The 25,478-nt window shown below is 58.0% G+C and overlaps 4 protein-coding genes and 1 long non-coding RNA gene across 7 annotated transcripts in view; 3 read left to right on the top strand and 2 right to left on the bottom strand.

The window, feature by feature from the left end:
• The window catches only part of LOC311626233, a 1,185,289-nt gene that overhangs the window by 683,236 nt on the left and 476,575 nt on the right, over positions 1-25,478 (top strand). The window lies entirely within an intron of this gene.
• On the bottom strand, positions 115-6,417 carry WHR1 (winged helix repair factor 1; the record flags this gene model as incomplete). Of its 2 annotated transcripts, none has more annotated exons than XM_084891241.1 (6): positions 115-502; positions 660-807; positions 901-998; positions 1,672-1,811; positions 1,987-2,082; positions 6,094-6,417. In XM_084891241.1, the coding sequence occupies 6 exons, from the start codon at positions 6,415-6,417 to the stop codon at positions 457-459; spliced, it is 852 nt and encodes a 283-aa protein (XP_084747367.1). In that variant the 3' UTR covers positions 115-456. The 2 variants fall into 2 exon arrangements, with proteins under 2 accessions (XP_084747367.1, XP_084747368.1); XM_084891242.1 differs by having other exon boundaries at positions 6,145-6,417.
• On the top strand, positions 6,658-8,363 carry DXO (decapping exoribonuclease). Its single transcript, XM_084891263.1, has 6 exons — positions 6,658-7,018; positions 7,133-7,368; positions 7,523-7,669; positions 7,745-7,880; positions 7,986-8,080; positions 8,161-8,363. The coding sequence occupies exons 1-4, from the start codon at positions 6,666-6,668 to the stop codon at positions 7,756-7,758; spliced, it is 750 nt and encodes a 249-aa protein (XP_084747389.1). The 5' UTR covers positions 6,658-6,665; the 3' UTR covers positions 7,759-7,880; positions 7,986-8,080; positions 8,161-8,363.
• SKIC2 (SKI2 subunit of superkiller complex) lies at positions 8,418-17,843 on the bottom strand. 2 transcript variants are annotated; one of them, XM_084891026.1, is made up of 28 exons: positions 17,731-17,843; positions 17,550-17,653; positions 16,948-17,057; positions 16,736-16,853; positions 16,546-16,660; positions 16,368-16,442; positions 16,067-16,120; positions 15,788-15,978; positions 15,499-15,627; positions 15,184-15,329; positions 14,455-14,601; positions 14,271-14,355; positions 14,037-14,143; positions 13,641-13,787; positions 13,481-13,577; positions 13,154-13,366; positions 12,970-13,080; positions 11,597-11,827; positions 10,966-11,103; positions 10,705-10,842; positions 10,472-10,576; positions 10,099-10,246; positions 9,897-10,023; positions 9,568-9,778; positions 9,325-9,435; positions 9,039-9,257; positions 8,724-8,864; positions 8,418-8,642 (listed from the first exon to the last, which is right to left on the bottom strand). In XM_084891026.1, exons 1-28 carry the CDS (start codon positions 17,750-17,752, stop codon positions 8,442-8,444), a joined length of 3,741 nt encoding a protein of 1,246 aa, XP_084747152.1. In that variant the 5' UTR covers positions 17,753-17,843; the 3' UTR covers positions 8,418-8,441. The 2 variants fall into 2 exon arrangements, with proteins under 2 accessions (XP_084747152.1, XP_084747151.1); XM_084891025.1 differs by having other exon boundaries at positions 8,418-8,864.
• Positions 17,865-25,404, top strand: NELFE (negative elongation factor complex member E). Its single transcript, XM_084891200.1, has 11 exons — positions 17,865-18,034; positions 18,366-18,448; positions 20,569-20,638; positions 20,714-20,859; positions 21,886-21,960; positions 22,044-22,081; positions 22,223-22,602; positions 22,689-22,833; positions 22,974-23,028; positions 23,213-23,315; positions 25,234-25,404. The coding sequence occupies exons 2-11, from the start codon at positions 18,374-18,376 to the stop codon at positions 25,329-25,331; spliced, it is 1,185 nt and encodes a 394-aa protein (XP_084747326.1). The 5' UTR covers positions 17,865-18,034; positions 18,366-18,373; the 3' UTR covers positions 25,332-25,404.

Here is a 25,478-nt window from a genome sequence, read left to right as displayed (position 1 = left end):
CCACCCACTGACCTCCACCCTCTTCCTCCGAACGAGGCCAAGGTCAGCCCCAGTGGGGGCTTTACCTCTCCCCCCGAGCGCGGGGCCACCCAGCACATTAACAAGACACAGGAGGGAGCACCAGCAGAAGTCCTTTATTTGCCATTCCATCCAACATGTAGGGCAGAGAACCCCGCCCCTGCCCCTCGGACAGTGCCAGCAGCACCGTGCTGCCCGGAAGGCAGCGGCCGTGGCCCTGGCATGGGGTCTGGCCTCACGTCCACAGGCCCCCGAGGCTCTGCCCAAACCCCGCCCTGGCCCGGAGCCCAGGTCAACGGCAGCAGTGGCGCCCGGCACTGCACGCCCTCGGGTCCATGGCGCATCCTTCTGGCCAAGCTCCCCAAGGTGACCCCGCTCAGCCGTCTGGCAGCACGCCTGGCCCCGGCCCTCCGCAGGCTTGCCGCGGGGAGCAGACCCTCACGTCTCTGGCAGGCGCAGGAGGGTTCCAGAAGTGGTGGGGACACTGCGAGAGAGAGACACGGTTGGGTCCAGAGGCGCCGGCCCAAGGTCTGGGAGAAAAGGAACGTTCCGTCCCCAGGAGAGGAGCGGGCTTCCCGGAGAAGGGAACCTCCTCCGCTGTGGGTGGCTGCTCTGACTGCCAGAGGCTGGGCAAGACTCACCAGTCCACCAGCTGGGCCCCGATGAGGTCGTGCACATGGTAGGCAAGGCCGAGTCTCACCGAGGCAGGCGCCCGCCGGCCCAGGAGCTCCGACAGGAGCAGCTCCCGGTACTTGGCCTTCCGGACCATGCCAAGGACAGCCTGGCGCCCTGCAGAGTGGAGGAGCGGGGAGTAAGGCCTGCGGCCAGAGGAGCCCGGAAAGGTGTGCTGGAGGGCGGAGGGCTAGGCTGCAGACAGAATACCTTTCACAAAACACTTAACGAATCTCCCAGCTCCAGGCACAGCCAGCCACCAGCTCCCGGCATCTCGGACAGTGAGCACTCCGGCGTTGACCAGCTGGCTAAGCGGGTGGGAAGCAGGAGAGATGAGGCCTTGGCTCTGAGAATCCTCTCTCCTCGCTGCTAATGCTGGAAACATGGGCAACCAGGCAACAGACACCTCCTCCCGCCCCTGCCCCGCGGGTCTCTGGTCCCATCCGCCTTCCAGCTGCCCTCCCGCACTCTCTCTTCCTGCTACTTTTCCTAAAACCAGTCTTGATACCTCCCTGACCACAAGCCCTGACTGACCACAAGCTCAGTCTGCCCGCAGGGGAGAAACAGGGTCTTTTCCTGTGTCCCTGCCACTGCCTACGCCGCCTCACCACGGCTGCTCCACGTCTACTGACATGTCCCATGGCGCAAGCAGGACATTTCCTCTCGCTGCCCGGCTGCTGCTCTGCAATATGAGTGGTGGTGCCTGCCACTCGGGTCTGTCTCAGCGTGAGTCACATCAGGCATGTGGTCCCTGCCAGGCCTCTACATGCATCTCACTAGCCACGCTGACAGCCTGAATTTAAGGCCAAGGCTCCAGTGAGATGGGCCCCTCTTGGGGAAAGGAAACAAATTTAGATTTAACTAAAAAAAATAAAATAAAAGTCAACCGTTGGGCAGGTCCAGCCAAAGGAAAAGGGCCAGGCTGGAAGGGGGAGGCAGGAGGGTACAGATGCCGGATGTGACTGGCCCCCCAAGTCTCACGTGATCTCTGTGTCCCTGAAGCCAAAGGTCTGCGTCATCTGGTCCTGCTGGAAGCTAAGGTCCCCGCAGGCTGGGAGCACCAAGGCCAGGAACTTCTGCACGGCCCCCGCGTAGGCCCGGCCGTCGCAGGCCCTGAGGACCTGGAACAGGGGGAGAGGCTGGGGACGTTCTCGGCATGCGGGAGGCAGATCCTTTGTGCTCAGTCCTCTCCACCTCACACCCTTCCCCCCCTCATACCAACCAGAGCCCTGCGCCCTGGGAGGTGGCGGCGTGGCCAGGGAGAGCCATCTGCCCCGAGCCCCGAGCCACACGCACCCTGGTCCTGTAGTCCTCGGTGAGAACAATCCCATGGGCATCCAGGTCGAAGCCCAGCTGGATGACTCTGATCTCCCCCTGTTCCTGAAGTTCTTTCTGTTTCCAGAAAGATGGGGTGAGAAGAAGGGTGTCAGGGTGAGATGCGGGGAGTTTTTCTCCAAGTAAAGGAAAACTGTGGGGAGAGAACCGGGTGAGTCACCGAATAGGATTTCCCAGTTGGGTACCCACCCTCCTACCCACCGCACCTCTTACGTGAAACTATCAGTGCACCTTTTCTAAGAATAAGCATATGCCAGACGCTAAGTAAGATAAAATAGTGATTAAGACACAGACCCTGCCGGCTGGTGTGGCTCAGAGGTTGAGCGTCAACCTATGAACCAGGAGGTCATGGGTTGATTCCCAGTCAGGGCATGCTCGGGTTTCGGGCTCAATCCCCAGGAGACAGCCAATCATTGATGCTTCTCTCTCTCTCTGCTTCTCCCTTCTTCTCTGAAATCAATAAAAAAAATATGTATATTTTTAAAAAGATACAGACCCTGCCCTCAAGGAATTAACAGTCCAGACTGTGGGCAGAGGAAAGTAGTGAAGAATATGGGATAATGCCGAAACCGGTTTGGCTCAGTGGATAGAGCATCGGTCTGCAGACTGAAAGGTCCCAGGTTCGATTCTGGTCAAGGGCATGTACCTTGGTTGTGGGCACATCCCCAGTAGGGGGTGTACAGGAGGCAGCTGATCGATGATTCTCTCTCATCGATGTTTCTGACTCTCTATCCCTCTCTCTTCCTCTCTGTAAAAAATCAATAAAATTAAAAAAAAGAAAAAAGAATATGGGATAAAATGTTTAAAACAAATAAAAATCTACCAGGATTAGTGTTTCTAAGAATACAGCAAGAACCAACTCACCTGCTGAAAATTAATTAAAATGCAGGATAAAATATTATTTTTAAAATTGTTAAGCATCAAAGAGCTCACAAATAATACGTCAACAAAAGAATTCATGGAAATAATTGGGCTCTGTGGCCGGTGTAGCTATGTGGCTAGAGCATTGGCCTGAGCACTGAAGGGCGCAGGTTCCATTCCTGGTCAAGAGCACATACGTGGGTTGCAGGATCGATCCCCGGTGGAGGCAACTAATTGATGTGTCTCTTACATCGATGTTTCTCCCTTCCACTCTTTCTAAAAAATCAATGGAGAAAAAAATATCCTCGGGTGAGGATTAACAACAATAAAGATGTAATTGGAAGATGGTGGGCATTTGATGATTTAGGCCAGTGGTCAGCAAACTCATTAGTCAACAGAGCCAAATATCAACAGTACAATGATTGAAATTTCTTTTGAGAGCCAATTTTTTTTAAACTTAAACTATATAGGTAGACACATTGTTATTAACTTAATTAGGGTACTTCTAAGCTGGCCTTTGCTAAAAATTCAAGGCACCAAAGAGCCGCATGTGGCTCGTGAGTCGCAGTTTGCCGACCACTGATTTAGGCAAATCTGTCCAGCACAGTAAAAAATAACTAGGCAACCCTAGCCAGTTTAGCTCAGTGGATAGAGCATCGGCCTGTGGACTGAAGGGTCCCAGGTTCAATTTTGGTTAAGGGCACATGTTCAGGTTGCGGGCTCAATCCCCAGTAGGGGACCTGCAGGAGGCAGCCAATCAAAGATTCTCATTGTTGATGTTTTTATTTCTCTCTCTCCCTTTCCCTTCCTCTCTGAAATCATAACTATATATATATATTTTTTTTTTTAATTGACTTTTTACAGAGAGGAAGGGAGAGATATAGAGAGATAGAAACATCAATGAGAGAGAAACATCGACCAGCTGCCTCTTGCACACCCCCCACTGGGGATTCGCCCGCAACTCAGGTACATGCCCTTGATTGGAATCGAACCTGGGACCCCTCAGTCCACAGACCGACGCTCCACCACTGAGCCAAACCGGTTTTGGACATAACAATATACTTTTTAAAATAATAACTGAGCATAAATAAATAAATGGACACACAAGAAAACAAAATTCAAAAGAAACAGACCCCATAAGACATGTTATTAGGGAATTATCAAAAACAGACTACTAAAAAACCCCTATGTTTTTAATGCTTAAATAACAACAGTTAAGATAGAATTTTTTTAGCAAGAAATTATATAAACTGACATAATATGTTGAAAAATAACCAAATAGAAGTTCTAGAACTGGCAAGTGCAATTAAGGACTCAATGGATGGGTTAGGGTTAGGGTTAGGATTAAGGCACAACTAAATAAAAAGCTACTAGCCTGTAAGACAGATTCTAAAAAACTAACCAGGATATAATACAGACAAAAAGATTGAAAATGCAGACAAGAAGCTAAAAAATGTAAAGGATACAAAGAGAAGGTCCAATGTATGTGTAATTGAAGTCTGGGGAGAAATGAAAAGAGATAAGGTAGGGGAAATATTTGAAAAGACAATAATACATCCACAATCACAAAAGTATATTAATCCAACTTTCATTCACTCATAGAACAAACAGACAAAATAATCAGTGAAGAACCAGAAGACTTCAATAGTAACTCTAATTACTGAGAAATTAATAACTGAATAACACATATTCTTTTCAACTACACATACAATATTTAGCGAAATTGACCATGAAACATAGCATGAAGCAAGTCTCAAGTTTCAAATGAGGAAAATCATACTGTATGCTCTCTGGCCACTATATCACTTATGCCAGAAATAAGTAACAATCCTATCCTATATAATAAAAGCCTAATATGCTAAGTGTCCAGTAAACCGGACAGCCGTTCAACCAATCAAAGCTTAATATGCTAAGGTACCGTGTTTCCCCGAAAATAAGACATCCTCCGAAAATAAGACCTACTTACAGGTTTCCTTCTGAGTGAAATATAAGGCATCCCCCCGAAAATAAGCCCTCCCCCCCCAGGCTAAACATGAGAGATTTGGTCCACTGATTCTGAAAGAAATGGAGTCACAAGAAATTCACCAGGAAATTCAGGAATTGGGTTGTTATGATGTTCCAGAAGATGATGACATGATTGTCACTGAATAAATGAGTAAATTCTTGATACTGTAGGATTCAGTTTGCCTGGTTTGTGTTGACAACTACCGTACTACCGTACCGTATACAGGTAATAAATTTCCTGTATTTTCATTTAACAATAAATGTGTACCGTATTCTTCATGGAAAAATAAGACATCCCCTGAAAATAAGACCTAATGCATCTTTGGGAGCAAAAATTAATATAAGACACTGTCTTATTTTCGGGGAAACAGGGTAGCTCAACCACTCCCTATGCCATACATTGACCACCAGGGGGCAGACTCTACTACCTGTAGGTTAGCTTGCTGCTGGGGTCCAGGGAGAGACTGAGCGAAATGGTCCCCACAGGCCCTGGAGCCCTCTCTGTCCCTCCCTGGCTGGCCAACCTCCGCGTCTCTCCCCACCCGATCGTGCAAGGGGCCTCTAATAAGGTAATAAGAAAGCGCTTTGAAATTAAGGCATATGTTGCTAATAACCCAATAAATCAAAGGGGGAAAACAAAGGGCAAATTATAAGACATTTGGAAATAAATGATAATGAAAACATATACCAAAGCTTGGGAGGATAGAGAGATGAATCTCGATATTTAGTGGAAAACTACAGCCTGCCATGCATTTATTAGAAGAGAGAGGATTGCCGAAACCGGTTTGCCTCAATGCATAGAGCGTCGGCTTGGGGACTGAAGGGTCCTGGGTTCGATTCTAGTCAAGGGCATGTACCTTGGTTGCTGGCATATCCCCAGTAGGGGGTGTGCAAGAGGCAGCTGATCGATGACTCTCTCTCATTGATGTTTCTAACTCTCTCTCTCTCTTCCTCTCTGTAAAAAATCAATAAAATATATTTTTTTAGAGAGAGAGAGAGGATAAAAGTTAGTGGGGGAAACTAAAACAAACCCAACAGTAGAGGAGAAGCAAATGAATGAAGCAGAAAACATGCAAACAAGAGAGCAACAAAGCTGAGAGCGGTGGGCTCTTTGGGAGACATTGACATTGACACGCCGAGTGCCAGGAAGGAGGAGCGGAGAAGCCAGTGAAGGGGAAGGAGAGGCCGCGGTCCCGACCCTACCAGCGCCGCGCCAGCGGGTCCCCCCGGGCCGGCTCGCTCCGCCGCCCTCACCAGCTGCCGGTCGGCCGCCGTGCGGTCGGGCACGAGGCTGTACACCTGGCTCCGCAGCGCGATGGGCGGCAGCGCGTCCTCGAACAGGCCGCGCGGGAACAGCCTGCCCAGCTCCGCCACCGCCGCGCGCGCCGCCCCCGGGCCCGGAGGGCCGCCCCCCGCGCCCCGGGCCCCGGCCGCGCCCCCCGGGGGGTCGGCCTCGGCGCGCCCGCCTCCGCGCCGCCGCCTCAGGCCCAGCGGCTCGGCGCCCGGGCGCGGCCTCTTCCGGCTCATGTCGCGGACCCGGCGCCGCGGCCGCCAACCGAGGCTCCGGCGCCGCGGACGGACGAGCGGCCGCCCCGAGCCGGCCGGGCCCCGCCGGCGCGGAGTGATGGCGTCACCGAGCCGGAAGCCCGCGCGGCCCCGCGCTCCGGACCGGCCCGGGCTCCGCCGTCACACCCGCCGCCCGCCCCGCGGTTCCCGCCGGAGCCGGCCGCCCGCGCCTCCCCCGCCTCCTCCGCAGAAGGGACCCCCCGGCGCCCATGGAGCCCGGAGGGACCAAGCGGGGAGCCGGGGAGGTGGCGGCGGCTGAGCCGCGGAGCAAACTCCCGCGCCCCGCGCCCTCGCTGCCCACGGCCGCCGCGCTCTACGCCGGGCCCTTCCCGTTCTACCGGCGCCCCTCCCAGCTGGGCTGCTTCTCCCTGGACGCCCAGCGCCGCTACCGCGGGGACGCCCGCGCCCTGCGCTACTACCGCCCGCCCGCCAACGGCCAGCGCCCCGACTTCGACCTCAGAGACGGGTACCCCGAGCGGTACCGGCCGCGGGACGAGGAGGCGCGGGAGGGCCTGGACCACCTGCTGCGCTGGCTCCTGGAGCACCGCGGCGGGCTGGAGGGGTGAGCGGGCGGGGCTGCCCGCCGGCCATCGGGAAGCCCGCGCGGGAGGGCTCGGCGGGAGCTCCGGAGCCTCCGAGCGGTGCTGGGTGGCCGTCAGCCTGTCCCTCCGCGCAGGGGTCCCGGCTGGCTGGCAGGGGCCATCGTGACGTGGCGGGGGCACCTGACGAAACTGCTGACGACGCCGTACGAGCGGCAGGAGGGCTGGCAGCTGGCGGCCTCCCGGTTCCAGGGGACGCTGTACCTGAGTGAGGTGGAGACGCCGGCCGCACGGGCGCAGCGGCTCTCCCGGCCGCCCCTGCTGCGGGAGCTGATGTACATGGGGTACAAGTTCGAGCAGTACATGTGTGCAGGTGAGAGTCGCCCCTGCTCCGCAGCCCGCCCGCTCCCCCGGAGTCAGAGCCCCCACCCTGTTGCTGCTTCTCTCCGTACAGACAAACCTGGAGGCTCCCCCGACCCCTCTGGGGAGGTTAACACCAACGTGGCCTTCTGCTCTGTGCTACGCAGCCGCCTGGGAAGCCACCCTCTGCTCTTCTCGGGGGAGGTGGACTGCACTGACCCCCAGGCCCCCTCCCCGGAGCCCCCCGCCTGCTATGTGGAGCTCAAGACCTCCAAGGAGATGCACAGCCCGGGCCAATGGAGGAGCTTCTACAGGTTCTGGAGGGGGGGCTGAGGTGGGAAAGGGGCTTGGGGGAAAGGAGGCGGCGCCCCGAGCCTCTTTCCTTACAGACACAAGCTCCTGAAATGGTGGGCGCAGTCCTTCCTCCTGGGCGTCCCCAATGTTGTCGCTGGCTTCCGCAACCCCGAGGGTTTCGTCTGTTCCCTCAAGACCTTTCCCACCATGCAGATGTTCGAACACGTCAGGGTAAGGACCCCCACGCCAAGGCCCCAGGTCCCGTGTCCAGGCCTGCAGGGTGAACTCTCCCACTCCTGCCCTCACTGTCTCTGCCTCCCCCTCGGCCCCCTCCAGAATGACCGCGACGGCTGGAACCCTTCCGTGTGCATGAACTTCTGTGCCGCCTTCCTCAGCTTCGCCCAGAACACAGTCGTCCAGGACGACCCCCGGTGAGGCACCGGCCCTCCCTCCCCCTGGGCCCCGGGAGCCGGCCTCCAGCCCTCAGCTGCTGATTCCGTCCTCCCCGCAGGCTTGTCCACCTCTTCTCCTGGGAGCCTGGCGGCCCAGTAACCGTGTCTGTGCACCGGGATGCCCCCCATGTCTTCCTGCCCACGTGGTACGTGGAAGCCATGACTCAGGAGCTGCCACCGCCCCCCCATGACACCGGCCCCTAAGGACTTATACTTCCGGGGGGCTGGGCCTGTCTGTGCAGTTAAAGCAGACTTCCAGGTGGTCCTCCCTGCTGTGTCTTTGAGCGGTCACCCTGCCCAGCACCTCACACACACAGGCGGTTTGCTGCTTTATTGCTATTCACTGGGTGTAGAGGCTGGCTGCAAAGACGATGTCCCTGCGCAGCAGGGTAGCCGCCGTCTCCATCTTGGCGCCCAGCACAGGCTCGCCCACCAGGCGGGCCGCCCCGCGCAGTGAGCGACACATCTCGGCCAGGCGCTGGATGCAGCGGACCACCAGGCCCTCAGGCGTCCCCGAGAGCCCTGCCAACTCAGAGAAGGGCTGTGGGGAAGCAGGCGGGGGCCACATTACAGACCTGGGCAGGCTCTCCCCACCGCTGCCAACCCCAGTCCAGTTACTCACCATGCCCCGGGCCCACTCGTACACAACCCCGACCAGCCCGAAATTCAGCTCCCCCACAAACTCTTCCACTGTCTGGTTCAGGCCGCAGGCCGCCTGCACCTCTCCAATCCGCTTGGCCACGGCGCGCACACGCTCCACTCCCTGCGGGGCGAGGGTCAGTAAGCCCCCTCCCGCTCCAGGGCTAGCGAGGCTCAGGTCAGGGGAGAAGCCATCGCAGCTCTTAGGGGCGCTTACAGGGTTGGACAGGTCACGGGGCCCTGGGGTGGGGCCTGGGAATACTGCGGCGGGGGGGGGGGGGGGGGGGGGGGGCAGTACCTGCTTGAGGGTACTTGGGAGCTGCTCCCCAGTGTCCCCGGGGCTCTGGCAGACCAGGCCGGAGAGCAGGGCGGCGATCTCCTCCGGCCGCAGGGCACTCAGGGCGTTGTCGAACATGAGCTCGGTGAGCAGCAGCTCGTGGCTGCTCATGGCACAAGCCACACGCCCCGCCAGCTTCACGGTGCCCGCCTCATCTACATAGCCCAGCGTTCGGAGCACCTGGACGGAAGAGGCGGGTGTCGGAAGCCGCTGTTCTCCCTCACTAGCCCCCACACACTGCCCTCACCTCTACTCGCTGGTGGTACTCGGGGAGCAGCAGCAGCGACTGGTCTGACAGCAGGAAGCGCAGCCGCTCTATCTCCTTCTGCACCTGCCGTCGCTCCTGCAGCCTCAGGTACTGTGGAGAGCCACAGGCAGGGGCGGGTCAGCGCCCCCCGCCCTCCACGGGGCTGGAGGACCGGGCTGACATGGGGCAGGCAGCCTGCAGGGGACCAGAGACAAGGCTTAGAAGCTGGCCCCAGGGCCCTACCTGAGCAGGGAAACGGGGGCTGTGCACGCACTGAGCCCCCCGGATCAGCTCCTCTAGCTTCCGGGCCCGGAGTCCCCCCTCAACCACGGACACATCCTTAAGCTGCAAGTCGTTGACAGGGTCAAGGGTAGGGGGTCCCGCGGGGTGGGCCTGTGCCAGGCGCAGCAACTCCTGGGCAGCAGTGGTCACCGCAGCAAGGGGAGGGTCCTTCCTGAGGAAGCAGCAGGTCCTGAGTCGTCTCTTCCATCAGAGTGCCCCTCAGGCTGCGGGCCTCCCAACCACACCCCCCACCCCGGGTCCCTCCCGGAAAGGGCCTCCCAGCATCAGACTTGAATTTCGGCTGCTGCCTCTTGCTGAAGTCCTCCAAGATCTTCTCCCCGTTCACCCGGAGCACCCTGGTGGTGATGGCAGCCACGTCTCCGGGCTGGAGCCTGGCCACCGTGTGGTCACAGGGCCCTGGAACGAATGGCAGGGTCAGAGCTCACCCCAAGGCCTGCCCTCACTGCCCTGGGCACCGGCGTCTGCTCTCACCTTCAGGCAGGAACAGTTTGAATCCCATCAAGTCGTCTGGGTAGGGCACAGCGGGGGCGGCCGGGCGCCCCTCCTGTGGGTTCTCAGAGGCGGGTTTATCACACAAGACCAGGGTGGTGAACACTCTGCTGGTGGAGTTGGAGGAGACCTGGGGGAGGGGAGGCCCAGACAACAGGGTCGAGAGCAGGTCCCACCTTCAGCAGGGATCACGGAGTAGCCACGCAGAGCCCACCCATACAGACCAAGTCAAGCAAGCAGCGGGCGGCATGGGGGTGCAGGGGAGGGCAGAGGGCACCGAGTGGTGGTGATGGGAGGGAAGACGAGGGCACCGCTAGGGTAACTGCTCCTCCCTCGGGCCCAGACCCTGCATCACCTGCAGGACCACCCCCAGTGCGTTGTGATGCTCCTGACTCTTCACAACCACCACCCTTCCGGCCGAGAGCGACTTCAGCCCGTTGACAGACTCCATGACACGTCGCTGAAGAGCGGGCATGTGCACACGGGGGGAGGAGCAAGTGTTAGGGATGCGGGGACCAGTCCAGGAGCACCCTGGGTGCCACCTGTCTCCCTCCCCTCCCCGTCCCGTCCCCCGCACGCCCTGCTGACCTGGATCAGGCTGCGGGTTTCTGTCAGCTCCTCTCCCCAACTGTAATACTCGGGCAGGTCCGCCAGCTGGCCCGTCAGGTCAGGCTCCTCCAGGGCCCCCAGCTTCTTGGTTAATTCAGCCAGAGCCTGTTCGTGGGCCTGGCAGGCGTGAAATGAGACTCCAGGCTCAGTAGCCACATCCCACCTGCCTCCGCATGCCACCTCTTCCCAGCCGGGCTTCCCCGTCCGTCCATGCCGGGGTACTGCTCACTGACCCCTCACCTTGCTGTCCTTGCGGGCTGGGAACTCGGAGAAGCTCCTCTTCATCATGTCCTCCACCCGGAGGGCGTCCACCCGCAGCAGGTTGAGGATCATGGTGTACGTGAGGCGGAACTGAGACTGCAGCTGCGAGGGCTTACCCTGCAGGGGCGGGAGACCAGGCTGGGCCCGCTGCTCCCGGCCAGCCCTGCGGACCACCTGCCCATGGCACCCTGGACACCCTGCCCGCTCCCCTCTTCTGCCCTGCGGACCGCCCTGCCCGTGGCACCCTGGACACCCTGCCCGCTCCCCTCTTCTGCCCTGCGGACCACCTGCCCGTGGCACCCTGGTCACCCTGCCCGCTCCCCTCTTCTGCCCTGCGGACCGCCCTGCCCGGGGCACCCTGGACACCCTGCCCGCTCCCCTCTTCTGCCCTGCAGACCACCTGCCCGTGGCACCCTGGACACCCTGCCCGCTCCCCTCTTCTGCCAAATAGGGAGCAAAGTGGACAGATCCACAAAGGTCCCGCTAGCTCCGCACTCGGTGGGACTAGAGAGGAGACCGGTCTGGCCCTTGTCTGCTCCCTCCCAACTGGGCTTCCCGGCAGAAGGAAATGACAGGAAGGAGGGGCGGGTGGGCCGGGCCGGCGTCTCACCGTCATCATGCGGTGCAGGTCCACCATCTCGGGCACGCGGCCCTTGCAGAGCAGGATGACGGTGCCCGTGGGGTCCAGGCCCCTGCGGCCCGCCCGGCCCGCCATCTGCACGTACTCCCCGGGGAGCAGGTCCCGGAAGGTGTTGCCGTCGTGCTTCCGCATGGAGTCGAACACCACCGTCCGGGCCGGCATGTTGACACCCATGGCAAACGTCTCTGTGGCGAACAGGACCTAGGACACGGGAAGGGGATCGGCACACAGGCCCGCAGCCGCCCCACGCTACTCCAGCGAGGCATTGGGCAGCTGCGTGTCCAGCTGGCTCCCTCAGGAGCCCATGCCACCCCGGGGACCACCACTCCCCGCGTTTACTTCCTTGGCTACCTATTCACTTCTTTGTGCCCCCATGTGCCCCCCACCCCCACTGTCGGTCGTCCGATGTCTTAATATCGTTTTGTGTGAATATGTTCTTACATGTTGTCTTGTATGCGTGTAATTTGCAATTCGCATGGAAAGCAGTTGTGTGTATCCTGTTTCCTTCTTTTCCTCCACGGGGTGTTTTCAGCACCCACCGTGTTCCTGTGGTTACACAACCCCGCTCCCAACTGCGGCAGGACACGGGAGCATCCCTACAGCTCACCGCTCTCCCTGAGGGCAGGGGCCAGGCCCTGCCAGGCTGGCCAAGCGAGAGCAGACCTGCTCCCCGGGGCCGGGCAGAGGACGTCTTGTGTTTGTGCAGGACCGGGATTGAGGGTCGAGGACATTATACCTACTCTGGCCCAAGGAATGCCAGGGCACGGCAGGCTGGCCACCCTGCACGGAGGGTCCTGCAGTCCCAGGCAGGCAGACCTCGCTGGACTGCAGTTCCCAGATACTGCGCGTCCATCAACATGGGGCGGGCAAGACCCTCCACCAGCGAAAAAGTTCTAGTGCACTGGAGGCTCAGAAGACGGTGAGCATTCATATTCTTTAAAGTCCGGGCACTGTTTTCAGACATAACCCTTTTGTAGACTTAACAGAGCACAGTGTGGAGTGAGCGTAACTTTTACACACACCGAGAAGCCAGAAACTCCGTGTGCCTCGCCATAATGCGACAAGCACTCACTGCGGTGGCCCGGGACCCAGCCGCCATGTGCCCGAGGTCTGCCCGTGGCTACGGCACCTTTTGGATCAGCCAGTTTCCTAAGTTTCACCGTCTAAGCACTGAAGTCTTACGAGTTTCAATTTGCATTTTCCCAATGACTTCTATGCTTGCTAGCTTTTTGGGTTTCTCTTCTGAATGCATCCCATCTAAGATGAGAAACCTAAAGTGGGGAGGTCAAGAAGCTACAGAGGGGCGGCAGGGAGAGGGGCGGCGGGCGGGCGGCGGCAGGCACCTTGACCAGGCCGCGGCTGAAGAGCATCTCCACGATCTCCTTGAGGATGGGCAGGATGCCGCTGTGGTGCACGCCCAGGCCGCGGTGCAGGAGCTCCGACATGTGCAGCACCTGCGGGGACCAGGCCGAGGTCGGGGGCGTCGAGCACCCAGCCCACCGGCCCCGAGCCCGGGGCCCTGCACACCTGGGGCAGCTGCCGGTCAGAGCCCCGGAGGCGAGCGAGGCAGCGCTGCAGGAAGAGGTGGATCTCGCTCTTCTCGGAGCTCGTGGTGAGGTCCAGGGAGGTGAGGCCCGAAGCCTGCTCGTCACAGCGGCCCCGGGAGAAGGTGAACACCACCACGGGCAGCTGCGCGCGGGTGCGGAGGGAGGCCAGGAGCGACAGGTACACACCGCGGTCCTGGGGAGCCCGGCGGGGGAGAAGGAAGTGTCGCTGGGGCAGTGCTCACAGCAAGTCCGATCCCGGGACGAGGGCAGCAGCAGGCGGTGCGAGGTGGAGCCTGCTGGTCCTCACCTGGGCAGGCCCCCCCTGCTGCGTGGGCTGCTTGGCCCCAAAGGTCTGGGCGTGCTTGCTCGTCCTCTCCTTCTTGGCCTCCACGGCTGCGTAGTACCTGGGTTGCACAGTGGCCGTCAGTCCCCTGCTGGGCCCAGCGCTGACGCCCCCCCCAGCTTACCCCTTCGTGTGGAAGGCGCCTCGGGAGTCCAGCAACAGGAAGAGCTCCCCCTGGGTCTTGGGGCTGTTCCCCGTGAAGAGATAATGCTCCAGGGGCACCGGGCGGGCGGCAGTGCTGACCACGTAGATCTGGCGGCGCTTCAGGCGTCTGAGCGGAAGGAAAGGTCAGGGGTGGGAGCGGGAGGAGCAGCCACCTCCCCACCCACCTCCGCCTCTGGGAGCCGGGCTGGGTGGCTGTCTCCGCCATCGTCTCTCCCAACGTTCAAAGTGGTGTGGGCCCAAGTGGCCATGCTCCCCAGCCCACTCCGACCCCTCCCCACGGTCTGGCCACTCTCCGCTGTGGCAGTCCTCGCCCCAACCCAGCCCCTCCGCCCAGCACCCGGGACACACGTCTCACCCGATCCAGTCAGCAAATTCCAGGGCGTTGGGCACGGTGGCGCTCAGGAGGATGATGGAGACGTGGTCGGGGAGCATGATGAGCACCTCCTCCCACACGACCCCGCGCTGGGCAGAGGGAGGACGGGTCACGAGCTCCCCGGAGGCAGAGGCAGGGAGGCTCCGGGTGTGGACGGAGCTGCCGAGCGCCCCCGGGGGAGAACCGCTGGCCCGGGCCCCGCCTCCTGCTCCTCACCTCCGCATCGTTGATGTAGTGAACCTCATCGAAGATGACCCACTCCAGGTCCCGGATGACGTCCGAGCCGCTGTACAGCATGGAGCTGGGGGGACCGCAGGCTGACTCCCGGGCCCCGCGCCCAGCAGCCCAGCCAGCACTCCCGAGCAGCCTCCCTCCGCGACCCAGACCACCCATCTCTCACCGGAGGATCTCTGTCGTCATGATGAGGCAGGAGGCCTCTGGGTGCAGCTGCACGTCCCCCGTGAGCAGCCCCACGTCCCCGAAGGTGTTCCGGAAGTCTCGGAACTTCTGGTTACTCAGAGCCTTGATGGGGGAGGTGTAGATGGTGCTGGAAGAGGGTGTAGGTGAGCCAGTCACTCCACACGGACTGCGGTCAGCACCTCCCCTCCACCCGAGCCCCCCAGCAGCATGCCGCCGAGCGCGAGCGCTCCTTTCTCCACCCACACTGCCCTCCTTCTCCTTCGTGACGTGATCTCAGAAAAACTCTGTCCACGGCCCCTTCCTGGACGAAATGCAGGCAGGTCACGCTTCTACACTCTCCCCACACCTTCTCGTTTCCTCCCGGGCCCGTCTCAATTCCTCCCCCAAACCTCCCATTGAAAAGATGAAGTAAAGCCAGGCTGGTGTGGCTCAGTGGTTGAGCAATGACCTATGAACCAGGAGGTCACGGTTTGATTCCCAGCCAGGGCACACGCCCAGGTTGCAGGCTCAACCCCAGGGTGGAGCACGCAGGAGGCAGCCGATCCATGAGTCTCCCTCATCACTGATGTTCCTCTCTCTCCCTCTCCCTTCCTCTCTGAAATCAATAAAAATGTGTTTTAAGTAATGAGTAAGAGATGAAGTAAAGCACGGGAAGAGAGGAGACGGACGCAGGAGGAAGCAGGGATGGCTGAGGAAGGGAGGGCCGCACCGGGTCATGTGCTTCTGGGCGAGGGCGATGGCATATTCGGCCACAACCGTCTTCCCTGCCGACGTGTGAGCCGCCACGAAGACCGAGTTGTGCCGTTCCAGGTGCAGGATGGCCTGTTTCTGGAACACGTCCGGCTCAAACGGCCACTGTGGAGGGAGAGCGGGATGAGGGCCTTCCTGCCCCTGGCTCCTGGGCACGCAGGGCGGAAGGCCAGAGCGAGCGGGGCCAGGACTGAGGTCCAAGACCGGCTGGCAGGCGCCTGGCCTGTGGGAGGAGAGCAGACAGCGGCGGCCGGGAGGAGGACTGGGCATCTACCTGGACGGCGGGCTGGGGAATGAGGCGGTAGAAGTCACCAACGGGGGAGGTGACGTCCACAGGAATGGCCCACTGCTCCTGAGGGAGGGGCTTGGGGGGCTCTGAAGGGGACACAACTGTGGACGCTTCCTGGAAAAGGAGGGGAGATGGGTGATGCAGATACAGCCATAATGTTCCCCCTCCCTCCTGCTCCCAAAGGATGTCCAGTCTCCCTGAGATCCAAGCCAGCCGGCCCGCCTCCGGGGCCAAGGCCCCTCCCTTCCTGTTCCAACTGCCCAGAAGCACCCACCTCCAGCACGAGGTCCTCCAAGCTGCTTGCTCGGGCCAAGGGAGCACGGCAGGGAGAGGCTGGAACAGTGTCTCCTCTGGTGCCTCCCGGCTGGCCCTCTGCCTCCCTCTCGTCTTCGTCGCCCCCGCCCAGATCCAGGGGCTCTAGCAGGCGGCTGAGGCTGAGCAGCCCAGCAGCTGGAGCTGGGTCAGCTGAGGAGCAAGGCAAAAGGGAGGCCCATCCATCCATCTCTGTCCCACAGGAGGAGGCACACCTCTCCACTCCCACCTCACAGCTCACCCTTTGCTGCGAAGGACACGCCTTTCTCGAAGCCGGGCGGAATAGTGAGGAGATCTGGAGGACAGGGACAGGGTCAGGCCGCTGCACCTGACCAAGTCGCCCGTCACACCAACGGAAGAACGCATGCACAGCACAGCGTCGTAGCTGGGGACAGTTGTAACAGTCTTCCGACATGGGACAGTACGTTGGTTATGAAGGGGGACCTTTTCCTAACTTGATCAAAAGCACAGAAGGGCTAACAGCAGCTCAGGGCCCAGACTTGAAGCCTGCCTCCCGACGGTCCATCCTGGCACCACCTCACCTTTCTCAAAGTCTATCTCCTCCTCAGCTTCCTCCCGAGTGCTCAGCTCTGTTATGGAGGGCTCATCCATCCCAGCTGGGGAGAGGTTGGGCACGGGGATTCATGAGGAGGGATACGGGAACCCCTCCCTGGAGACCGAGGGCTCCCTCCCTTACAATCTCATGCCCACAACGATTACCTGGCCAGAAAGGGTACTGTGTTGGATTCCCCAACAAGGACTGGGAGATGGGCCCCGGTGGCCGGCGCAGAGATAAGGAGGTCGTGGCCGACAGCTCTGTGTTCTCCAGCAGGACCTGAGGAGAGATCAGAGCCCGAGGCTGAGCTTGCCTCCGATCTCCTTCCCCAACTCGTGGCCCCTGAGAGCTTACCTCCTTGAAGCCCAGGATCTGGCCCGTGGTTGGTTGTCTTTGGGCTTGCAGGTCGGAGGGGACTGGGGCGCCCAGTACAGTGAGGAGAGACCAAGGATCCATCTTCCTCTGCCATTTTCTAGAGAGAAGGAAGTCATTTTCAAGTCTTCTTTCTCCTGTCTCAGCTTCCTTCATGGCCCATCTCCCTAGTCCAGGCCCCTCCGACCCCTCACCGAGCCGAGTGCTCCAGGCCGTGCAGAGGCAGCCAGGCTGGAGACGACAGGAACCACTGCTCTGCTTCTTGCTGCAGATCTGGGGCACAGGGAGGGAGGCCGTGGGGAAGCTGGAACAGAGGGATGTGAGAGAACGTGTTGGGACTGGCGTTAGGAATGGCAGGTGACCCAGACAGACTAGGACAACCAAAGTGAGGCGATGTTTTCCAAAGGCTGTAACAGTTTACAGAACAAAGGACCTGCTGGCTAATAGCACGGATTTCAGAAGCTGGGGCTGGACCTAGGAATCTGTATTTTTAAAAGCTTCCCCCACTGATTATGAGGCACACTGAGGTTTGAAAATTTCAAAAGATGAAGAGGGTTAGCATCTCAGCCACCAGCAAGTGCTTGGAGACAGAAGGGACTGCACTGAGAGAAGACACACTGCAAAGAGCAGTTCCCGGGCTAGGACATCCCCAGAGCGCCCGACCCAGAGCAGGCCAGGCTGGAGTGTGTCCTGCACCAGGCCAGGCCCGGGTGACACGTGTGGACAGAAAAGCGGGTCATGCTACTCCTGCTGTAAGGAAAGGGTTTTAAGCTCACTGCGGTCCAAAGTCACTCACTGTGCTCTCTGGAGCCCCAGGCACATTCCGCAGCTCCCAGCGCCCAGTGCATCCCAGCTCCACAGCCCGAAGAGGCAGGTCCAGGGGGTCTGGGGGAGGTAGCACTACGGGAGAAAGACCAGAGGTCAGGGGTCAAGGGTAGATTCCTGTCTACTCCTTCGTTCCACCCCCGCCCCCTCACCGAGTCGCTCCGTCTCCATCATCGGGGAGCCACGGCAGCTGCCCCGCAGCCGGAAGTGCAGCAAGGAGTAGCAGGGTAAGCCCCGCCCCCGAAAGGGCGGAAGTGAAGGCGACTTCCGCCACCCACCCGCCGCGGGCGGGGACGAGTGCCTGCTTGCGGCCGCCGGCTCGGCGCCGGGGAAGGCCGGGCGGAAGTGCCTGCGCCACCCGGTTCCGCGCTTCCGCCCTCGCTACGTCATCGTTCCGAGCCGGCGACGGTGCCCGCGGGCCGTCGCCCGAGACCGCGGCCGGGCGGACGCCCCCAGGTAAGGAGCTCTCCTCGCCCTCGCCCCTTCCCCAGCCCTCTTCCTCCTCCCCTTTCCGGTGCTGAGGGCGCGGCAGCCCCCTCCTCTGCAGCTGGGACCCGCGGTTGCCCTACTGACCCGTGGGGGCGGGGGCCCGGTGCCACCGTCTTGGCGACGGAGGGGTGTTTCTCCCCGGCCCCGCGGTGCCGCTGGGCGCTGGGGCCGCGGCTCCTCGCGGGAGGGATGCGGGGGGCCCACCGGCGGCTTGGCGGCCGCCGAGCCTGAGCCGGGGCTAGGGAGAGGCGACCCCAGGACCGTGGAGAAAGATGTCTTGGGCCCGCCCCTGAACCAGGAGCCACCATGTTGGTGATACCCCCCGGACTGAGCGAGGAGGAGGAGGCTCTGCAGAAGAAATTCAACAAACTGAAGAAAAAGGTGAGGGAGTGTGCTCGCCAGGCCGCGGCTGGTGTGCGGGCGGAGGGGGGCTCAGCCTGAGGGGTGGCTCAGAGGTGGGCACGTCTATCAGCTGGCCATGGAGTCGTCTCCCTTCCCCAAGGCTTTGACCACCTCAAGCTGGTGATCCCCAAGTGTAGTTTTTCCCGTTCCATGGGTGTCTTAGTGATACCCTTCACCTATCCAAAATAAAGCTGTCACCTTCCTCCCATTCTAACCTTGTTCCTTTTCTTCATCTTCCAAATACGGACCGACCACGTGCAGTTCTTCCATGTGTTTGCGATAAAAAATGTCAGCTCTGCCCCTGGCGGGTGAGAACATTGTCCTGATACACCAACATTGCAGGTTCAATCCCTGGTCAGGGCACAGATAAGAATCAAAGCAGTAAGTGGAGCAACACATCAGTGTTTCTCTCTCAAACCAATTTTTTTAAATCTCATCTCTGACTTTGCCATTTGCATAGACAAACAGATGCTGTCTTCTTTTTTTAAATATCCTATGTAATAAAAGCCTAATATGCTAAGTGTCCAGTCAGCCATTCAGCCAATCAAAGTGTAATATGCTAATGATATGCTAAGGACACTCAACCACTCACTATGACATACACTGACCACCAGGGGGCAGATGCTCCGTCTGGTAGGTTAGTTTGCTCTTGGGGTCCAGCTGATCTGCACAGAGCAAGATGGGCCAGACATGCCCTGGAACCCTCCCGTGGTCCCTCCCGAGCTGGCCAACCTCCCAAGTCCCTCGCCAACCCAAATCATGCACTGGTGGGGTTTCTCGGCCTGGCCTGCACCCTCTCACAATCTGAGACCCCTGGGGGATGTCAGGGAGCCAGTTTCAGTCTGATCCTGCAGGCCAGGCCAAGGGACCCCATTGGTGCATGAATTCATACATTGGGCTTCATATATATATATATATGTGTGTGTGTGTGTGTGTGTGTATATATATGTGTGTGTGTGTGTATATATATATATATATATATATATATATATATATATAAAATTTTTAATTTCAGAGGAAGAGAGGATAAGAGAAGTGGGGACATCAATGATGAGAGAGAATTATTGATCTGTTACCTCCTGCACACCCCCTACTGGGGATTGAGCCAGCAACCTGCACATGTGCCCTGACCAGGAATGGAATCATGACCTCCAGGTTCATAGGTCATTCCCAACCATTGAGCCACACCAACCAGGCTCTTTGATTTTTTCTTGAAAATAATTTCTCCCATTTCTTTTTTCCTGCGTATTCCATAAATCAGGTCTCTGCTGATGTTCACTTAGTCTGTTAGAATGGTCTCTAAACACGTTTCTTAGTGTGTGTTTTTAACAGATTTCTCACTCTTATTAAAATGATCCATTGGAACCAGCAGACTGTCCTCTTTCTCAGAATCCTTAAGTAGTTTCACATTATTTGTGGAACAAAATCTTAAGTTGGTATCACTTTTTAGTAAAATAGAATTATTCACTAGTCCCAAAACATGCATTCCCAAACCTTATATCTGCATCTTTTTCACCCTGTTTTCTCTGTGGAAAACACTCTTTTTCTCAGTCTCTGTTGTACAGATTTATTTTTCTCAGTCTCTGTTGTACAGATTTAACCCGGGGTCCATTGTAACATCAGGAAATTTTACTTGCTCTCAAGCAGTTTGCATCTCTTGAAACATTCTTGACAATTTAGTCCAGACATTGTAACTTTCAGACTGAGCTTCTTGCGCAGGAGGAACTGTGTCTTGTGCGTTGGCATGTCCTGCAGTGAAGCAGTGAAGGGCGTGTTCTTGTTAGTGCCCAGGAGATGGCGGGTGAAGCCCCCAAGAAAGGCCTATGCCTTCCTGCAGCTTATACCCGGAGCTCTGGCCCATGATTGAATTCCTAGTCTGCACCTTCAGAAACTCGATCCTTTGGGGAGTCACTAGATGCCTGTTTGGGTAGCTCAGGTGTCCCTGCCCTGCAGATGCCTAAGCTGCCTCGGCGAGCCCTCCAGGAGCACTGCTGCGCTGTTTTCCTGAGAAAGGGAGCGCTGGAGTGAGGTGCCCGGGCCTTGGGGAAGGATCTGTTCAGGGCGGCCCTCACCAGCCCCTCTCTCTCTCTCATTCCCAGAAAAAGGCATTGCTGGCTCTGAAGAAGCAAAGCAGCAGCAGCACAGCCAGCCAGGGCGGTGTGAAACGCTGTGAGTGACGGGAGACGGGAGCACAGGCTGGCCTCTCCCACTGGCCGGCCTCACGCCTCTTTCCCTCCACCCCAGCACTGTCAGAGCAGCCCGTGGTGGACACAGCCACCGCAACGGAGCAGGCGAAGCAGCTGGTGAAGTCAGGAGCCATCAGTGCCATCAAGGCTGAGACCAAGAACTCAGGCTTCAAGCGTTCTCGAACCCTAGAGGGAAAGTTAAAAGTAAGCACAAGCAGAAAGCTAGTCCAGGGACCCTTGACTTCAGGGGCATCCCTCCGCGTCGGAATGCAGGCAGGGTGAGGGGAAAGGAACGCCTGCTCAGTCCTGGCACATTGTCGGCCACTCCGAGCTCCGGGTGGTCACCCAGAAAGTGGAGATGGCGGGGGACTCCTAAGTTCTGCACTTTGCAGTCTGGCTCCAGTCCAGGTGTGAGAGCTCTTGGATTGTGTTCTCAGGAAGTGAGCAGGCTGAAACGTTAGCAGGTTCAAGAAATGTTGAGAAACACTAAGTACTTTACAGGTATATAAGGGTCACTTATTTTAAAATACCACATAATCAAATAAGAAAAGTACAGCCCTGACCGGTTTGGCTCAGTTGATAGAGCGTCGATCTGCAGACTGAAAGGTCCCAGGTTCAATTCTGGTCAAGGGCATATACCTTGGTTGAGGGTACATCCCAGTAGGGCAGTGTTTTTCAGTCTTTTTTGGGCAAAGGCACACTTGTTTCATGAAAAAAATCACGAGGCACACCACCATTAGAAAATGTTAAAAAATTTAACTCTGTGCCTATATTGACTATATATAAAGTAATTCTCTTGAATAGGAATCAAATAAACACAAAGAACATATTTTATAATTACTTTAATTTGAAATATTAAGTAAACAAAATAGTGAAAAATTATAAAATTCTTGTCTTGTCTGCACCTACGGCACACCAGGCAACATCTCGCAGCACACTAGTGTGCCGCGGAACAGCGGTTGAAAAACGCTGCAGTAGGGGGTGTGCAGGAGGCAGCTGATGGATGTTTCTTTCTCATCGATGTTTCTAACTCTCTATCCCTCTCCCTTTCTCTCTGTAAAAAAATCAGTAAGATGTTTAAAATAAAAGATAGAAAAGTACAAAGGAATTAAAAGGAAAAAATGATCGGCCAGCGGAAGGCGAGAGGGCTGAGGGAAGGGGAATCCCCTCTCTGTCCCCTGGTTGTCGCCTCCTGCTCCCACTCTGAGGCAGGTCTCTGCCACCTTCCAGGACCCTGAGAAGGGGCCGGTCCCCACTTTCCAGCCGTTCCAGAGGAGCATCTCTGCCGACGACGATCTGCAGGAGGTAACGCTCCCGCTCCTTTGTCCCTGAGGGGGGCCCATGCCCGAAACGAGGGGTTCTCCTAACTGAAGCTTGGTCTCTTTCAGTCGTCCAGACGTCCCCAAAGGAAATCTCTGTATGAGAGGTTAGCAAGTTAGAAATGGGGCTGGGTCCGGTGGGTGGAGGGGCTAGAGGGGAAGGAGCTGGGCGCCAGAGCGCGTGCTGAGTCTACGGGGTCTCGGAAGACAAGGTAAAGGCCCCCTCTGATGCTCACTGCCTCCCCTAGCTTTGTGTCTTCCAGCGACCGGCTTCGGGACCTGGGGCCAGATGGGGAGGAGGCAGAGGGCCCAGGGGCTGGTGACGGCCCTCCTCGGAGCTTTGAATGGGGCTACGAAGAACGTGGTAATGCCCGCTCCTCAGTCTCTCCTCCCCGGAGCCGCAGCCGGGACCGCAGTCGTGAGCGGAACCGGGACAGAGAACGGGACAGAGACCGAGATCGAGACCGGGACAGGGAACGGGACAGAGAACGGGACCGGGACAGGGAACGAGACCGGGACAGGGAACGGGACAGAGACCGAGATCGGGACCGAGACCGGGATCGAGATCGGGACCGGGACCGGGATCGAGATCGGGACCGGGACCGGGACCGAGAGGGCCCTTTCCGCAGTGAGTGGGCATGGCTGGTGGGAAAGTGGCTGCAGCTAACGTGGACTCTTAACGTGGAGGGTGAGGGTGCATCTGCGATCCCACAGGGTCGGACTCGTTCCCTGAACGCCGGGCCCCTCGGAAGGGGAACACGCTCTACGTGTATGGGGAAGACATGACGCCCACCCTCCTCCGGGGGGCCTTCTCCCCCTTCGGAAACATCATTGACCTCTCCATGGACCCCCCCAGAAAGTAAGGACGACGTCGGGCAAAATGGTCAGTCCCGGGAGGAACGGTGTGCGGCCTCGGCCAGCCCGTCCCCCGCGCCTGTAGCATCGGGCTCCGCTGAGGAGAGCCACGTCCCTCTACTGACCCTGTCCCCTCTCCTCCAGCTGTGCCTTCGTCACCTATGAGAAGATGGAGTCAGCAGACCAGGCCGTTGCTGAGGTGGGACTTCCCAGATCCGCTCCTCCCCCTCCTGCCGTCCCCGTGTTTTCTGTAAAGTCCTAAGAGTCCCTCCATGCTCCCGGCAAACCTTGTTCTCGATCCCTGCTCAGTCCCCTCCTAGGATGGCAGCTCATGGAAACGCTCCTTTGGTTTGTCTGTAACGTTCCCCCACCCTCTGCCCCAGCTCAACGGGACCCAGGTGGAGTCCGTGCAGCTCAAAGTCAGCATCGCCCGCAAACAGCCCATGCTGGATGCCGCCACCGGCAAGTCTGTGTGGGGCTCCCTCGGTAAGAACAAGCTTCCTCATCCCGTCCCCAGCGCTCACCCCGTCGGTTCCCTAGGGGTCTGGGTCTGGGAAAGGGAAGGAGAGTGGTCAGGCCCTCGGTCAGTTGGAAGTAGGAGAAGAAGAGAAAACGGTTGAAAGTAACTGAGCAGGCCAGGCTGGTGAGGAAGAGAGCATCTCGTGGCCTGTTCGCGTTGAGGTGAAGCGTCGTTGGTTTTATAAAATGAGCATTGGAATAGGAACGGGAACTCCGGCACAGGTGAGAGTGAAGACATTGTCACCTGTATCAGGTGGCTACAGAGTGATGGTGTCACCAGGGGGGCTGACTTCTGGAGGAAAAATGACCCAGGACTGGCTTGGGAACATCCAGGGGATTGGGTGGAAGCAGGGTGCTGTTCTCCGGGCCCCGTCGTCCCAGCCCTCCTGACAGGTTAGGCCAGGGGATGCAGCAAAGGAGCAGCAGGAGGGTCAGGGCCTTTTACAGAGGCCACGCTTTGAGACAGGGCATGGTCAGCATTGCCAGGTACAGAGACCCCAAAGATTGGGAGCTGCTGCCGGGCGTTCACGGTAGCCCCAGAGTGGCGGGGATGAGATCCTGGGGGTGAGGGGAGGGACACACTGGAACAGGGAGGACGAGGAAGGGGACAGAAGGAAAGGGAAAGCTCCGGCCACAGCTCCCCAGAGTGAGCTCTGTCGGGGACTGTGGGGCTTCTCGTTTTAGCGGAAATACACTCAGTGGCCAGATTGTTATGATCTCTGAACGCATAACAATCTGACGACTCAGTGTGTATCCTATATGATAAAAGGCTAATATGCAAATTGTCCCCTTGACCAGGAGTTCAACCAGCAGGCAGGCAGGCCAACCGCCATGTCCTCTTCCCTTGGCCAGGCTGGCTGGACCCCACCCATGCACAAATTCATGCACCGGGCCTCTAATAAAAATACGCGCGCGCGCGCGCGCGCACACACACACACACACACACACACACACACACACACACTGAGTGGCCAGATTATTATGCGTTCAGAGGTCATAATAATCTGGCCACTCAGTGTAGATTTTCCTGGCCAAGGAGTGGGGCATAACAGGGTGTTCAGAGCAGAGTGGCCTTCCAGATAAAAGGAATAATTCAGAGAAGACAAGTATGTCAACAAAGGACTATAGAGATTTTCTAATTTTTAATATTTTAAAAAATATTAATTTCATAGAGGAAGGGAGAGGGAGAGATAAAAACATCGATGAGAGAGAATCACTGATGGCTGTTTTCCGCACACCCTACACAGTAGATCAAGCCTACAACCCAGGCATGTGCTCTGACCAGGAATCTAACTGTGTCCTTAAAGTTCATAGGTTGTTGTTCAACCATTGAGCATACCGGGCCAGGATAATCTTAATTTTTTTTTTAAATATATTTTATTGATTTTGTACAGAGAGGAAGGGAGAGAGATAGAGAGTTAGAAACATCAATGAGAGATAATCATCGATTAGCTGCCTCTTGCACACCCTGACTGGGGATATGCCCGCAACCAAGGTACATGCCCTTGACCAGAATCGAACCCGGGACCCTTCAGTCCCCAAGCCGACACTCTATCCACTGAGCCAAACCGGTCTCAGCAATAATTTTAATTTTTGATGTATTGACTCAAAGCAGTAGTAAGCACCATTCAGATGTGTCAGTAATAACATTTGCTGTTTTTCTGAGAACAAACCATTTCTTATAGTATCCCCATGTGCCGGGGCGATGTGATGGTTTGGCAGCCACTGGCCTAAGGGGCTAAAGGGAGACAGGCATCCGGCCACCAGAGGGCAGCATAGAAACAGCTTCCAGGAGCCAGAGGCCAGGAGTGAGGTGGTCAGACTCCGTTTGGGTCTCACCGGTGCTCTCCTTCAGGCCTTAACGAATCCTTTCCTCCCTCCCTAGCCGTCCAGAACAGTCCTAAGGGTTGCCATCGGGACAAAAGGACCCAGATTGTCTACAACGACGATGTCTACAAGGAAAACCTGGTGGATGGCTTCTAGGTGGCGGAGCTGAACTGCGTGTGCCCCGCCTGCCCCGACACTGGTCTCAGTAAAGCACTGAGGTGGAAGCCCACACATCTCCCTCAGCCTCTGCTTTCTCGGCACTTGGGATTGGGTTGAGCCTTTGGCAGCGGCTGTTAGGTTTTA

This window comes from Pipistrellus hanaki (assembly GCF_964339955.1).
Source record: "Pipistrellus hanaki genome assembly, chromosome: 7".
Lineage (NCBI taxonomy): Eukaryota > Metazoa > Chordata > Mammalia > Chiroptera > Vespertilionidae > Pipistrellus > Pipistrellus hanaki.
Note: the sequence above shows the minus strand (reverse complement) of the source record. Positions and strands in the feature narration are given on the sequence as shown.